The sequence below is a fragment of the Hippocampus bargibanti genome, linkage group LG13 (assembly GCF_051943395.1).
Source record: "Hippocampus bargibanti isolate YZ-2025 linkage group LG13, ASM5194339v1, whole genome shotgun sequence".
NCBI classification, from domain to species: Eukaryota; Metazoa; Chordata; class Actinopteri; order Syngnathiformes; family Syngnathidae; genus Hippocampus; species Hippocampus bargibanti.
This window is the reverse complement of record NC_142746.1, coordinates 10,859,997-10,874,910: the sequence shown is the minus strand read 5'-3', so window position 1 is coordinate 10,874,910 and position 14,914 is coordinate 10,859,997. Positions and strand designations below refer to the sequence as shown.

The window sequence follows — 14,914 nt, the reverse complement described above, 5'->3', positions numbered from 1 at the left end:
AAGCTCAGACAACATTGCAAGCGAGTTTTTGACATTTTAAACCTCTCAGTGTGGCGATTATGTTTCATGTTGTGAGCTCATGTTGACACATGGAAGAATTACATTTGAAGGTATTTAATGAGGATGTTTCCATTTCCAGAGTTGTGGCGTGTACTGTGGACCTGACAGCGTTGTAATTGATGCATTGGTGAAAAATGATGATGCAATTGCATTATCTAGGTTAACAGAATCCAAAACTAGTAGAGGTATACAAATGAAATCATTGCAGACAAATATGCTTTGACGTTTGATGTGTCATTTTTGTTTTCTTAAAGGAATGTAAAGAGAATGCCATTTTTTGTCACATTAAACACAAGAAATGACGATCTATCTCCCCACAATGTACACTATTGCAAAAACAGCATTTTTGTGTTGGGGGAAAACTGAAATAGAATTTTTAAATAGCAGACAGACTGATTCAATTTAAGTGAGTTCTTATTTTACAATTTTGAGCAGTAAGAGTTTCAAACTGAACTGGATTGTTCAACGTCGTTGAACTAATAACCAATGCAGCTGGCCTTAATTAACATTTTACACTTGCTCGTGTGCTTTCTAGTTACTGCGGAGGAAATGCCAGCAAATAAATATTTATTAACTTTATAATGTTATGGAAATAAACAGCTTTTTGACCTTGTGTTACCTTTCAGTAGCCCATACTCTCTCTCTCTCTCTATATATATATATATATATATATATATATATATATATATATATATATATATATATATATATATATATATAATTGGGGAGGAAAAGGAAGCAGTATGATGTTCATCGAAATATGGCATTCTTGTCTAAATCACGCCTTCACCTTGCCCAGAACAATAAAGAATAAAGGATCAAGTGATGTCATCCCATTTGTCGGTGATTACACGGTGGGTCACACTCGACCCAGAGCCTCGCGTGACACGAGCGGCCAAATGTGTGCAGGTGTTGGAGATGCAACTTAAGGAGTTGAGTATTAAACAGATGGGGACCCTGCGACACGTGCCAAGAGTGCCAGAGGAAGCTGGACGGCTATACCGCGGCAGGATACGCAAGGACTGAAAGAACGGAAACGTGCACAGAGTATGGGCTACTGAAAGGTAACACAAGGTCAAAAAGCTGTTTATTTCCATAACATGATAAAGTTAATAAATATTTATTTGCTGGCATTTCCTCCGCAGTAACTAGAAAGCACACGAGCAAGTGTAAAATGTTAATTAAGGCCAGCTGCACTGGTTATTAGTTCATACAAAGGGGTGGATACAAGTGCTATCAGATAAAATTCACAAGTACATTATTTTACGACTAAAATATACAAAAGAGACACACTTAATAGTACCTCAGGACTAAATTGGAACAATAAACAGACCCAGTGGGCACAGTGAGGTCAACTCTTAGCCTGTTTTGCGGGCCTTGACGGATTTACTGAACAGCATTTCGGACAAGGACCGCCCCTCGAGCCAAGGAGCTAATTACATCTTGGGTAAGGGTGCAACTAATAATATTTTTTTCTCAATGTTGTGGGGTGTAAAATTACTCATGTGCAAGTTGGACATTTGAGCATGCACCTTTTTCAAACGCAACCATATCAGGTATGTTCCATGCGAAATGCCCCTGTAAAATCAATCGATCTTGGGATTTCTGTACTTGGAGCAGCAGTGGGAATCCGATCTAAAATGGCAACATGTGCTGCAGGTTCACCTGATTTTTTTTTTCTGTGATAAAACACACGGTGAGTTTCTCACAGAAAGACAAATGTGGTGCATTCTAATGCCATCAATCGAACAAAAGCGGCAAGGACAATCAACTGGCTTCCTCTTCTCACCGGGAACATGAGGAGGAGGAGGAGGAGGATGAGGAGGAAGCAATCGCCGGGGAAGGGATTGAGGCAGAGTGAGGTAGTGAGGTTGACTAGGTTCGTCATGGCGTAACAGCACACATGTAAAATACACACACACCACTTTCAATGCTATAGCATCAATCTCTGCGAAGCTAAAATGAAAATAAGGACATAATATCCCAAATTTTGCAGCATTTTTGAAAAACGTCAACAATAAGATTACATGGCTCTTGAGGCAGGCATAGCCAAGGTCCAAGATCACAATAACTGGTATATTTAGCTAATTTAGACCTTGGAGAATGGGAATAATATCAGTTTCCATATATTTGAAGAAAAAGGTCAATTTTGAAGAGGTCTACGCACACACACACTGATAGGTGAAACATGAGATTCAGGTCAGCTTGTGGGTGATATTTAAAGTCAGCAGTCCTGACAAGAGTGTTTGGGTCATAATTCATTCTGTCTTTGTCACTGCTTTATCGCATGGGTCAGACAGTTTAACACACACACAAGCGCACAGAATGTCTATGTGTTCTGCTGCTGTACACAGCAAACTGCTGAGTGGGTGATTTGGGTCTTTCAAACAAAAGGCCCATTGTCTCCCCTTCCTCTTTGTATCACCCTGCTCTTCTTCAATCTCGTTGCCGTGCTCAAAACAAAGTTGAAAAAGTGAGGCCTCCTTCCATCAAGTCCACATATGTAATGTGACCGCCTTTCCGCAAATTGGAGTCTGCATTGCGATCAAGCCTCAATTTATCACCGCGTGCTGCAACAATAAACACTTCATTTCATTTCCAACCCTCCAAAAAACAGGCAGTGTTACTTGATGCCAAGTTACATTTAACACGATGTTGAGAATGCAAATGTGGATGACCAAATTAAAACTGTGTGTTTTATAGCTACTCATAAGCCTATTTGTATAATGGCAATACTGATATCATGTAATTGGAATACAATATAAAACACAATTGTCAAGTTATGTTGGTTTTCTCAGTTCTCCCCCTAACTTGAAAAGGGGTTTTGGCTGTGTTGACCGGGGTTACACTGGGACTTCACTCTTTGACTCCAATGATGAGACAGATTTCTCCTTTCTTTTTCCTCCTTTATTTTGGACTTAATCGTCTCTTTTCTCATTGAAAAGACAATTGGAAGATTGCAAGCTGATTTCAAGATTGCAAGTTTGCAAGGTGAAAAACCTTTGAAGAAGGTGAAACACAAACAGCAATTAGGTTTACATTTGAAGGCTTAACAGGCTGGTTTTGACATTAAACCATCAAATCAAATTATCAAATAAACGGTCACAATAACAGGTTCTCTCACAGTCAGCCACCCTGGTCTTTACACAGTTGAACTCTACTGTCTTGGTAAACTCCTAGAGCAGTACTTGAACCGAACCTGAGCAGTGTTGCAACTGACTATTTTAAGGAGTGGTTGCTTCTGGTGAGAGCCTTTCTGATTTCTGAATGGCTTTCAGCTGCTGGCACACCTGCCTTCATTTCAGCTCTCTCCTCTGGGGGAGAAATGGTGCCACTCATCTTTGGACTACAGCTTCGGCCATATTTGTAGTTTTTTTTACCAAGACACTCATCTTTGGACTACAGCTTCGGCCATATTTGTAGTTTGCCGAGACAACAATTCACACCCCTGCTGTGATTGTTTCTTTATTTACTCCAGTGCAGAGGAGCGGGGGAGTGTATTAATTCAATGGGGATATCATCCCACTATCAAATAAAAAAAGGATCATTTCGAGTAGGAAGGTACAATATTATGGGACCAACAGTGGGAAAAATGATTTTATCTGTGCAATATTTAGGCCGACATGAAAAGCTGCATTAAAATTTTAACGTATTCACTGCCAGACGTGCAAAAATGTGTCGAGTCCAGTGCCAGGGTTTTTGTCATTGTCACTGGAATTCCAGGACCTACATAATATTGAGTTTTAGGACGACATAAACATTCAATCCAGCATTAGAAACCTTAGACTCTCTTCTTCCATCAGAAAAAAAGTTAATTCCTAATATTATATGGGTCTGGAGTTATTTGAGCTTGAAATGGGGTCAGCTGTACAAAATACAATGTACAGTGAGACCTCAACATATGAACTTAATTGTTTCCCAGACAGAGTGTGTAAGGCGAAAAGTGTGTATCTAAAAAAAATTCCCATAGGAAACCATTAAAATGGGAATAATCCGTTCCTGGGTGTCCATAAAATATACTTTTCAACTAAATAAGCCTTAAAACTACACACTACATACCTTATTCTATGTATAATAAATGTGCTATTGTACTGTAATGAAAGAAATACACTGGATTGTATCATAAAGTCACTTTATTTAGATGCACATTACATGAGGACTGTAATTAAAGAAATAAACTGTGCTATAAGATAAAGTCGTTTTATTTACCTTTATGATGGTCATTGATGGCTTGATGGAATGATGTTGGAGGTCATAGGTCAAAGGGAATTGCTGTTTGGAAAGAGATTCACATTACATGAGGAATGTAATTAAAGAAATAAACTGTGCTGTAAAATAAAGTTTTATTTACCTTTTTGATGGTCGTTGATGGCTTGTGGAAGGCGAGTCACCTTCCATAAGGACTGTTGGTAACTTAACCTCTGGTGTGGCTTCTCTTCTTTTTTCTTTGGAGACTCTCCTCATCATTTTTACTGATTAAAAACCTCTTAATTGACACCTGTTGCTTTCTGACTTGTAAGGTCTTACGAAGCTGAGGCATCACATTATTGTTCATCATGTTGATGATTGTCATAGCCACAGTCTTTTCTGAATGGAACTGTTCGGTAAAAGCCTGCACATCATTCCACTTTGCCAACATTGCCTTTATGAGCTCACTTGATGCTGCAGCCATCTCCTCCTCAGATTTTCTGTTACTGGCTTCAAAATCCTCAATAAGCGGCGAACTTCCAGGTTGGCGCATGGCGATATCGGCGCGAATTAGCCGTGCTTTCTCCCTAAACCACACAAACACACACCTCGTTCGTGTTTTTCAATTATCTCCTTCTTCTCAGCGACTTTGTGTCTTCTTGGGCTGAACACAAGCCTGTGGTGGGTTTTTTTTTTTTCGGTTCCATCATAGTAAAATTATCAGCAAAAAGCTCCAAGTAGGCAATCGACGTGTGCATTCAATGAGAGGGGGTGTGGAAATCCGCCAGATCCGAAGGTCGTATGCTTGATGGACCAGCCGTGGTGGGTGTGTATTATGAAAATAGTGCTTATTATAAGTTTTAATTTTCATAAATTTGACGTTCATAAGATGACAAGTTCGTAATATAAGGTGTTCGTAAGTTGAGGTCTCACTGTACTACATATATATGCATTTATATAGCGCTTTCACAACAGCTGAAGCAGGAACAACGAGCTAACATGTAAAAAAGGGAAATGCTGCCTCCTTGTGGAAAAGAAAAGGCATTGCCAGAGGCCTTGGCCAGGGCTTATTCGGCAACCGAGCATGAAAAAACAAAACCCGAACAAATTTGGGAATGGCGCTCTACGTCATATTGTCAATTCCCGAAAAAATTCATGAATGTCAATGAATAAGTAACGTAGAACCAGGCCATGTGTCTGCTTCGCCAAAAGATCAATATTCACTCTAAATATTGAAACTTGAAGGTGAAGCGTATGGTTCCCATTGACTTGAATGAAAAAAGTCAGGGATTTTTTTCGGGCCGGTTGAAAACGGCCAAGGGATCATGGTGTCCGAGACGTGCCTTTTCCTTTTTAATCGGAATTTTACTTTAACCCCTTAAGGCACTGTCTAACCCAAAAACATGTAACTGTCCACTGTTCCTGAAAGGGTCCATCTATGATACTGCACCATGAAATCAAATTAAGCACTATTATGTACTTGCAGAAAATTTTAAAATACAGCACAAAGGCAGACTGGAGATAAATAAACCACATCATAAATGGGAGAACATAAATGGACGATTGCATTGCCGAGCACAATAACAACATCATTAACTATTGTGCAGGGACGCATGTAAAATTCCACACTCCTGTGGAGACATTGGTGCTGCATTTTTAGTTTGATACCAAGTTGATGAGTTTAACAACAACTAACTCTCACATGGTGAACAGTAAAATTAAATTTCATAAAATCTTGACAGACAAAGGAAGTATCTGTTTGTCTGCATAAACCATTTGCAAAAAATCATAATAATTACACTTGCCCGATTGTGACTGTATGCTTCAGAAATGTTTTCTACTGCCCCCTTGCAATGAATTTGGTGGTCACAGGCGATAACTCAACACCCATATGCTGGCCTGAGTTCAGTCCATCATCAATATTGCCCATCTGGCACAGTCGAAAGCAGCTGAAGCCGAGCGCTGTCGTGCGTGATTTCGTTTTAAAATGGTTGGTAGATCAAGGAGGGGAAAAAGAATGTAATATAAATAAATAAAAAGCAGGATGATGAAAGACTGCAAGAAGCAAAATGAGTCATTAGGAAGAGAGCTTGGACACCACCTTCCAAGCTAAATTTTGTTAACCTCTGCTAGAAGCGTGTTTATATCACTGTCACAAGGCAGCATGGATGTGTAATATGTGAGTGTCGGTCAATCTTCAGGTCAGTCGCCAGCAAGGCTGCACAATCAGCTTGCCGTCAGCATAAATATGAATCTGATTATATTTACTCGGCGAATGAGGACACGCAGAATGACTACTGTGGCTTGTGGTTTAATTAGTGGGTTGGTCAAGAAGGGAGGGTATGACCCCAGAGACACAGTCCTCCAGTATTTTGACTCACGGCATAATGGGCGGAATAATGAATGACTTGTTTGTATGTTTGTCTCCAGTGTGTCCTGTCAGAATTAGTAGAGGTCTGTCTATCAATCGGAATTTAGACAATATTTTAAAATGGAAGGTCATTTGGGTGATGGAAAGACATCCATTAAGGCAAAAAGGCAGTTTGTGTTCATTCGTGTAAAAGGTGGCCGGTGATCAATTTCCAATCAACAGAAGGTAGCTTGTCAAGTCCACCCAAGTACATTGCTGCAGCTGGCAACGTAATGAACAGATACAAAAAGTTAGAGGGTGTGGACACTTTACTACGATACGAAATGAACCATGCATTTCATAAAACTGCTGTTTGGATTATCCAACTAACCCTTTTCTGAAGCACCAGTCCTGATTAGGGCCAAGAGTGAGCTTGGGGACATCACGGCTGGCATGGACAGTGAAATGATGTACTTCCAGCCGAGATTGGTCACCAGATAATCAGATGTTTCTCAGAATATATATATTCTTGAGGACCATATATGTCTGACAATCAAACTCAGTCACTCAGAAACTGCCTTGACAATCCTTTAGGTGCCAAATAGGATTTGAGCAAGAGCAAGTATACACGCCGGACTGATTACCAGCCAATTGCAGGAGACACTGTGACAATCAAATTTATATTCACAGACAATTTAGAGTCTTTAATCCACCTCAAATTCATGTTTTGGAATTTGGAATGTGGTCAAAACCAATCAATCACAAGAAAAGCATGCAAGGTCAAAGCACTGATATGAACCTTGACATTCTTCCCTGTAATGCAACTATGCTAACCAGTATTTCACTGTATTACCCTCTTGGTTTCTGACCACCTGAATTCTGCTGACAAACAAATAAAAGTGATGAAACATCTGCAGTGGAGTGAGTCTGCGTTATCTTGCACAGTGCTTGCATGTGCGTGCATGTAGGCTCGGCTGACGAAAACACCCAGGCATCATTGGAGCTCGCCGAGCAGAGAGCAGGTCACTATCAACGAGATTAATCGCATACTCATTTACTCTCCTTGCACGCCTCGCACAGCTGAGACGATGAAGAGCGAAAACTCCAGAAAGCTTGCGTTCCGATAGACATTGGGAGTGCCCGGCGGCTTTGTCTTTGCTCTCTCCCTCTCAAGTGCACTTAAAAGGCGGTAATCGCATCATCCAAAACACTACTGCAAAGATAATGAGAATAACATTAAAGGGGGGGAAAAAAATAAATAAATAAAATTCAACACTCAAGTCGGAACGTGGGTAGCCAAGATGAGCGCGGCGGCGGAAGCGGGGAGCTGCAAAAGCGTGATAATAGTGTGTCTTACAACAACAGAGTACTCCATCAAGCCAGAGAGGAAAACACGGTGCTTAATCCTCTCTTGACTAACTACAGGCTGAGACACACTATGAACAGCCTTTATCCTTGTACACGGCAGGTCAATGCACTCCAAGTACATTATTGTGCCTATAGGGATTCAATGATATGGCAAATGTATGACCAAATGAAAAACAAAGTAATGTAGTTTATTCCATACATTGTAAGAATGAAAATTGTAAAGAGCAGTACATTGGGGAGACTCAACAAATTCTCAAAAAAAGACTTTATCAACATTGCAGGGATAATATAAGTGGACCTCAATCGGCAGTACATTTGCACCTAAAAGCTAGCAACCACTCATTTGACGACAATGAGGTTAAAATCTTAGCGAAAGAACATAGATGGTTTGAAAGGGGGGTAAAAGAAGCAATTCTTATAAAACAACAAAATCCTTCATTAAACCGGTCTGGTGGGGTGAGGTTCAATTTGGATCGTTCATACAATAGCCTGCTTAGGCAAAACAGGTTAGGCAACTTTCGTAATGCTGATGAGGGTCGTTATGCTGATGAGGTGATACCGGTGGGAGTGGGGGGAATAGGCCAGTCGTTAGTCAGGAATGTAGGAACAATCAGTGGGGCCACAGGGAGGGGTCCTCTGCCCCTCCAACCTGAGAATAGGGACCTATCATAGCTGTGTCCGGTGCCACCATGTCTAGACATTAGGGATATATAAATAGGGCCGATACGACCAGTCAGACTTTAGTTCGCTGACGAAGCCTCTTGGATAGGAGGCGAAATGTCCGAAACCTTCAAAATTGTACAGATGACGGCTGAAGAAACCTTCTCATCGATGGACCACTCCTGTACGACTGAGAGCTTACACAGACGAAATGTATGACTTGTATTTCATTAATTTTGAAATGCCTTTGGAAGAAGGCTGGAAAATGAACATAATTTTAAACGACATGACAACAAAGTGGAATATAAAAAAAAAATCAATCAGGAAGATTGTGATTTGAGAATGGGGAACTGTTGCATTAAGTAAGGTCTGTCGATTGTGGGTTTTTGTTTAAGAGCATTTGCAGTTTCTAAATATGTTAGGGATGTGATAGAATTTTTTTTATATTTTCTTATTTTTTTCCAGGTAAAGCTGTGAAATGAAATGGATGTGACATACGACACTACCTCATGTTACATTCAGAAATTACATGTATTGTCTGTCTTTTTTAGCCACATTTTAAGTGCCTTGCACTCTGGGTCCGAGAAGACATTAATTTCATCTGTGCTGTATGTCATGCATATTAGCATATTTGACAATAAAGCTGACTTTGACTTTTTGACAGACGAAAATATTTTTTATTCAATTAACAGATGTGATAATTAGTCGAATGAGTTATTCAAAAAAACATCCCATAGCTGAAATAGTATCTGGTTTTGACAGTAAAAATGGAATGATAGCCAGTATGTAGCACACAGTAGAATAGGGACTGTTGGAAGTCATCAGCAGCTAAACTGACTGACCCCAAAACGACCCCATTTGGAATTACATTGTACCTCGGAGGACTGAAAACATGTAAAGAAATGCAGTGTCCCTGAGACTTTCCTACCGATCACAGACAATGTTGGCATCAGCGTTTGAAAAATAAATAAATAAATCAGAAGACGAACAGTATTTTAGGATCAGCGCTAATCTGCAGCGGCAACAATTAATGTGAGAGGTATTATGGCTTTGGGGAGGATTGGCAGTAGCAGACCTAAACGTTTCAAACAAACCTTCTCCAATGCCAAAATGATTGGGGTGGGGAGTATCGACATCTCTCACTAACATTTGGACCACTTGGCCCATACGGCTTTAAAACACGATGCTGGTTATGAATATTCCAGTAGTAAAACTAGCAGTAAAATCGCACATGGTTACTTTGTCCGAGGCACCCCGACAGATGAAATTTACTTTCATCACGGCATGGATTTATTGTGACGCCGAATATACATCTGGTTGACGCGCACACTCGCCCAAAGCATGTGTGCAGGCTGACGTGGTACAGCGGTACGCCCGTTGTCATGGAAACAAGTCAGTCGACCTAATGTGCCGTGACCGCGGCACGCCACCAACGGCAAACTTGATGCTGATATTGCTGAATCGATGCTGGGATTCGCATCACACGTAGAGCGGATGTCGCTTGTCAACTGAGGCTTCTGTCACGTGAATCAAAGGTAAGGCGGAGCCGAATATGCTGCAAGGTATACTCCGCTTGGTTTTACAGTGCACATTAAATTGGTCATAATGCTACAGGTACACTGCATGTAGTAGACATCACAGGGAACACAAAGACAAACAACCACTCATATTCACGTACAGACAAGCGTATGTACCCAGAGCCACGGTCAATTTTGCGCCATCACTAAAGCCTACATGAATGCTTTTTGAATGTTAACAAATACAAAATGGCAAACATTAGAGAAGAGCACCAGAAAAGATGTTTTTAAAATGAGACCTCCTTGCTGTGAATGACAAAACCACTATGCTCCACATTGGCAACTTAATTCATGAAATAACAATTCTCATACACACAAAATACATATTAAAGGGCATGTCAAGTCAAAATTAGTCTTTGCAAATTTCAATTCTCTACCACTTTTTAACTCATTCACTGCCATTCCTGAATTTATTCGGGAATTGAAAATATGACATGTAGCGCCATTCCCAAATGTGTTCGGGTGTTGTTTTTTAATGCTTGGGTGCAGATAAGGTGCTGGCCATGTCCTCTGGCAATGATTTCTCTTTTCCACAAGGGGGCCACATTTCCCCGTTTTCTATGTTAGCGCTTAGCTACAGCTTCAGCTGTTGTTGAAGCGCTATATAAATGCATTTATTTATTTATTTATTTTGTATAGCCGGCACAATTTCAAGCCCAGATCACTGCAGACCCATTTAACTTAGGAAGTAACTGTTTTTTTTTTCTGATGAAAAAAAGAATGTCTAAGGTTTCTTGCACTGCATTGAATGTTTATGTAGTCCTGAAACTCAATATTCTGTGGCTCCTGGAATTTGAGTGTAAATGACAAAAACCCTGGCACTGGATTGGACACATTTTTTTCACATCTCCTGGCAGTGAATGAGTTAATATCATCACGGCGACGGGCGGCCCTGTGGTTAGCACGTCGACCTCACAGTGCAGAGGAACCAGGTTCAATTCCAGCTCTGAACTCCTGGTGTGGAGTGTGCACGTTATCCCTGAGCTGGTGTGTGTTGTTGCCAGTTACTCCGGTGTCCTCCCACATTTCATGCATGGCAGGCTGATTGAACACTTAAAATTGTCCCGGGGTGTCAACTTTAAATTACATCAGAGTGTCGTATGTCTCAGGTATCTCCCGTTATGGCCCACCTGTTTTCTAGCTTTGGTCTCAAGATGAGGTTAGGTTTCTTGCTGGGTCTGTTCATGGAGGGCAAAAATTATGGCCCCTGAGATTAATGGGCGAAAAAGAGAATAGGTATTCCTGTTTAATTCATATTGCACAAATGCAAAATCAGAATACCCCGTTTGGACTAGTGGGGGTGTATAGAACATATAACTGTGAAGACATGTTTTCACCTGACTTCCTCTTTAAATCAATGGTTTTCTCTCTGTGTGGGTGAGGTCTGCCACATATTCAAACAATCTTTTAAGATTCGAAAAATCCATATGTGCGGACCAAGCCTGATGGACAACTTGCGGCAAGCTTTGGAGTCACACACAAAATGATGGATGGCTCGGGAGATTCAAGTTTGATACCTGGAAAACCTCAAACTTGAATACGGATGGACCAAAATTCTGCAAGCAAATCAACCTCCGGTGATTTTCTACAGTGTTACTATAGAAGACCACCCCAGTCACAACCAACCAAAACTCCCCATTGAGAGAGGGCTGTCTTACCGGTGTTGTGTTCCACGGGCCCTCCACCATTGTTACCACCAAAGACTGCAGCGTGCAGGTCGGGGTGCGCCTTCTCCAGGGCCACACACAGGTCCAGGAAATGGTCGGTCTCCTTGTTCAACAGCATCTTCAGCAGCAGCTCAACTTTCTCCGCGCTGGACGAGCAGTTCTGGTCCAGCTCGAAGCGGTCGAGTTGACTGAGGGCGCCCGAGACCACAAGCAGCTCGATGACTCGGTCGGCGTCCTTGATGGACTCCACCAAGTTCTGGTGGCACTGGTCGAGCAACTCTTTGTGCTTTGGCTCCATTGCTACGCGCCGTGGTAGTTGCCCCCAGCGCCAAGCCTCCTTTTTAGCTTTAAAAAAGCTAATGCGCTGGAATATCCGTAAGCGATCAAAAGTACCGAGGGACTGTGGAACTTAAGTTAGTTCGCCGGAGCCCAAGCGGCATCTGGAGAGTGATGTCTATAGCATAGTAGTGGGAAATGCACAAGGAGCCATATTGGTTGCCCGGGGCTGTTGACTGCCCTAAACAGCGATACATTGTCCCATCTTACTCGCGTGTGGCGATTCACGTCGTCTTCCACCTCCTTCCCGAGTACCGACACATTTTCGGCTCCCTCTCTCTCTTCTGGGGAGCATTCAACGCGTCCGCGGACGACTCGAATGCTGGGGAAGGGACATGGAAAGGAAAAGGAAAAAAAGTCATGGAACTCCGCCGCTGAGCCTCTGCTCCACTGTATCCTCCGCCATGTCTGGGCAACTCGGCAGCTGCTGTCCGCTGTCAATCAAGCCGCCGTCTCAGGCCCGTATATGGAAAAAGAGGCGGAGCTAGGCAAAATCACGCCTGTTTCTTCAATGGGCGTGAGCGTGACCTCATGTTACGTCGAAATAAAAAACATCACGATAGAATTGCAGTGTACAATTATTTTAGTCACAGTAGATGCTGCGTTTCATCATATATATAAAATGTAATAAATATATCAGATTTACATAAATTATCTACATATGTTTTGGTTAATTGTTGATTTAACTAAACATCCAAAAGACTAATGCACAGACAAATAAACAGTAGCTAAAACCTCAGATCACATTAGTTAAAATGTGTAAATCTCAAAGGTTTGAACTATGAATGATTTTTGATGATGTCGCAGCAGCCAGTTTGAGTGAGGAGGGGACACGGGCAAAGTAGAGGGAAAAGTTGAGAATGTTCATGAGAGGGTGGGAGGTGGTAGGAAAGCAGCTCTTTACAAATGAAATTGGGATGGGATCCAGTGTGCAAAAATGAACAAATAACGTATTTACAATTGATTTTATGAAATTAAATGTAATATTGGTCACATCGATCCGTCACCTAAAATGGATTCAGTGTAATATGAAGGAACAGTTACACATAAAACCAAATATAGAATTAACAATAATACGTTTGAAAGGCGCTTGTAAATGAAATGTATTATTATTATATATACTGTAAGTATTGTGTTGAAGTTGCACATTAAAAAATGGAATTAGAAAAATTAAACATGATACATTCATATTTGAACAATAGAAATTGCATTCCACTGTTTGTTCATATACTTCCAAAAAAATAAATTGTTATCTCACATAGATAGGTGTACTTTACATACAGTTAAATATGTTGTCACTTTATTTGTATTTTATGACATCCAATTACTTTTTAATTGCATGTGACACTGAACCTTAATCACATACAAATAGTTGATCACGTGTTTATATTCAACATTTTGAAGTGTAAAAGGTGCAGATTAAAAAAAAACATGCTTACATAATGATGCTGTTGTAGCCACAGGCGTATGCGCCGTGTACCATCTCCATTCAAGCTGCAACATCCCAACAGATTTCCCTGAGTGTGTGTGTGCTTGTGTCTGAGTGTTGGTGAGGTGGAAGGTGGGCGGGGGGCGTTTTTAAAACCTATGTGAGTGCTGACAAATTATATTAGCATTTGTGAAATACAACGAAAAAAAAGATGATGTATGCCATCCACTCTCAAGATTGTTGGCACAGAAGCAGCTGTCTGCAGGCGTTACTTCTCTCAAACCGTGAATCTCATTGTGACATCTCCAATTCCCTTCTTCTCTTTCGCCCACCCTCCCTCCTCTCTGTCTGCCATTTTGGCTGCACATACAGACTGTGCGATGTGCTCCCCTTTTAGATGAAAAATTAATAAGGATTCATTCATATCAAAGAGAAGCCGGTCCCCACAGCAAACCTAGATTGGGCACTCATGTCTGGAGCATTTTTTTTGAGGATACAGAAAACAGACTGATGCTTTCCTTATCTAACATTGTTTGTGTTTAAATGTTGATTCTCTGTCCCCTCTGATGATTGACGGGGAGCTTGTTCAACAGATTTGGGGATGAGACAACTCAGATGAAAGAAGATAATTTCAGAGGAACCTCAAAAGTGGCACACAATACATTGACAGTTGTTCTAATTCCATCCATCTAAAAACGCTGGGAAAGTAAATCAGGGCCCTGAATTGAAGCATGGTTGCTCTGAGTCCCACTCTTTCCCTTCATCGTTGGATCTTCCACAGGGTTCAATTTGGGGGCTCTTGTTGTTTTCATTGTATTTACTCCTACTTGGGTCCATCTGAAGAAATCATGACATTTTATTTTCCCGTGCTGTCAGATCTGTGCCGCTAAGACACTTTCTCCTTTGGGCTACTTTTGTCCAGCCTGACTTTTTATGATTTTTGTTTTTGTTTATAATCTCAAATTAAAATGGCTAAAGTAAAGCCTCTCCTTCCAGAATAGCACTTAGAAACTGAAACAACCTTCATTAGCTCAGCTAGATCTGAAACAGAAACAGCTTTCATTAGCTCAGCTATAGATCTCTGTAACACACTTTTATTTTGGAGTCAGTCGATGGTTTGCTAGTTTTTTAACACATTTTATAATACAATGTTGGCTCAACTCCAAATTGTAACCCATTACACTTTGCTGCTGTGAAATGTAAATTTCTCCACTGTGAGACTAATAAAGGCAAATCCAATCCAATCCAATCCAATTATGAGACATTCAACTTCAGAGGT

General features: G+C 40.9%; 1 protein-coding gene across 5 annotated transcripts in view; it reads right to left on the bottom strand.

Moving 5' to 3' along the window:
- The window catches only part of LOC148889302 (disks large homolog 5-like), a 52,723-nt gene extending 40,101 nt beyond the window's left edge, over positions 1–12,622 (bottom strand). For all 5 annotated transcript variants that reach the window (XM_089011859.1, XM_089011860.1, XM_089011861.1 and 2 more), the window contains exon 1: positions 11,862–12,622. In XM_089011859.1, the coding sequence (XP_088867985.1) occupies positions 11,862–12,168 (307 nt within the window). In that variant the 5' untranslated portion in view covers positions 12,169–12,622. The remainder of the gene's footprint in view (positions 1–11,861) is intronic.
- Between the last annotated feature and the right edge of the window lie 2,292 nt (positions 12,623–14,914).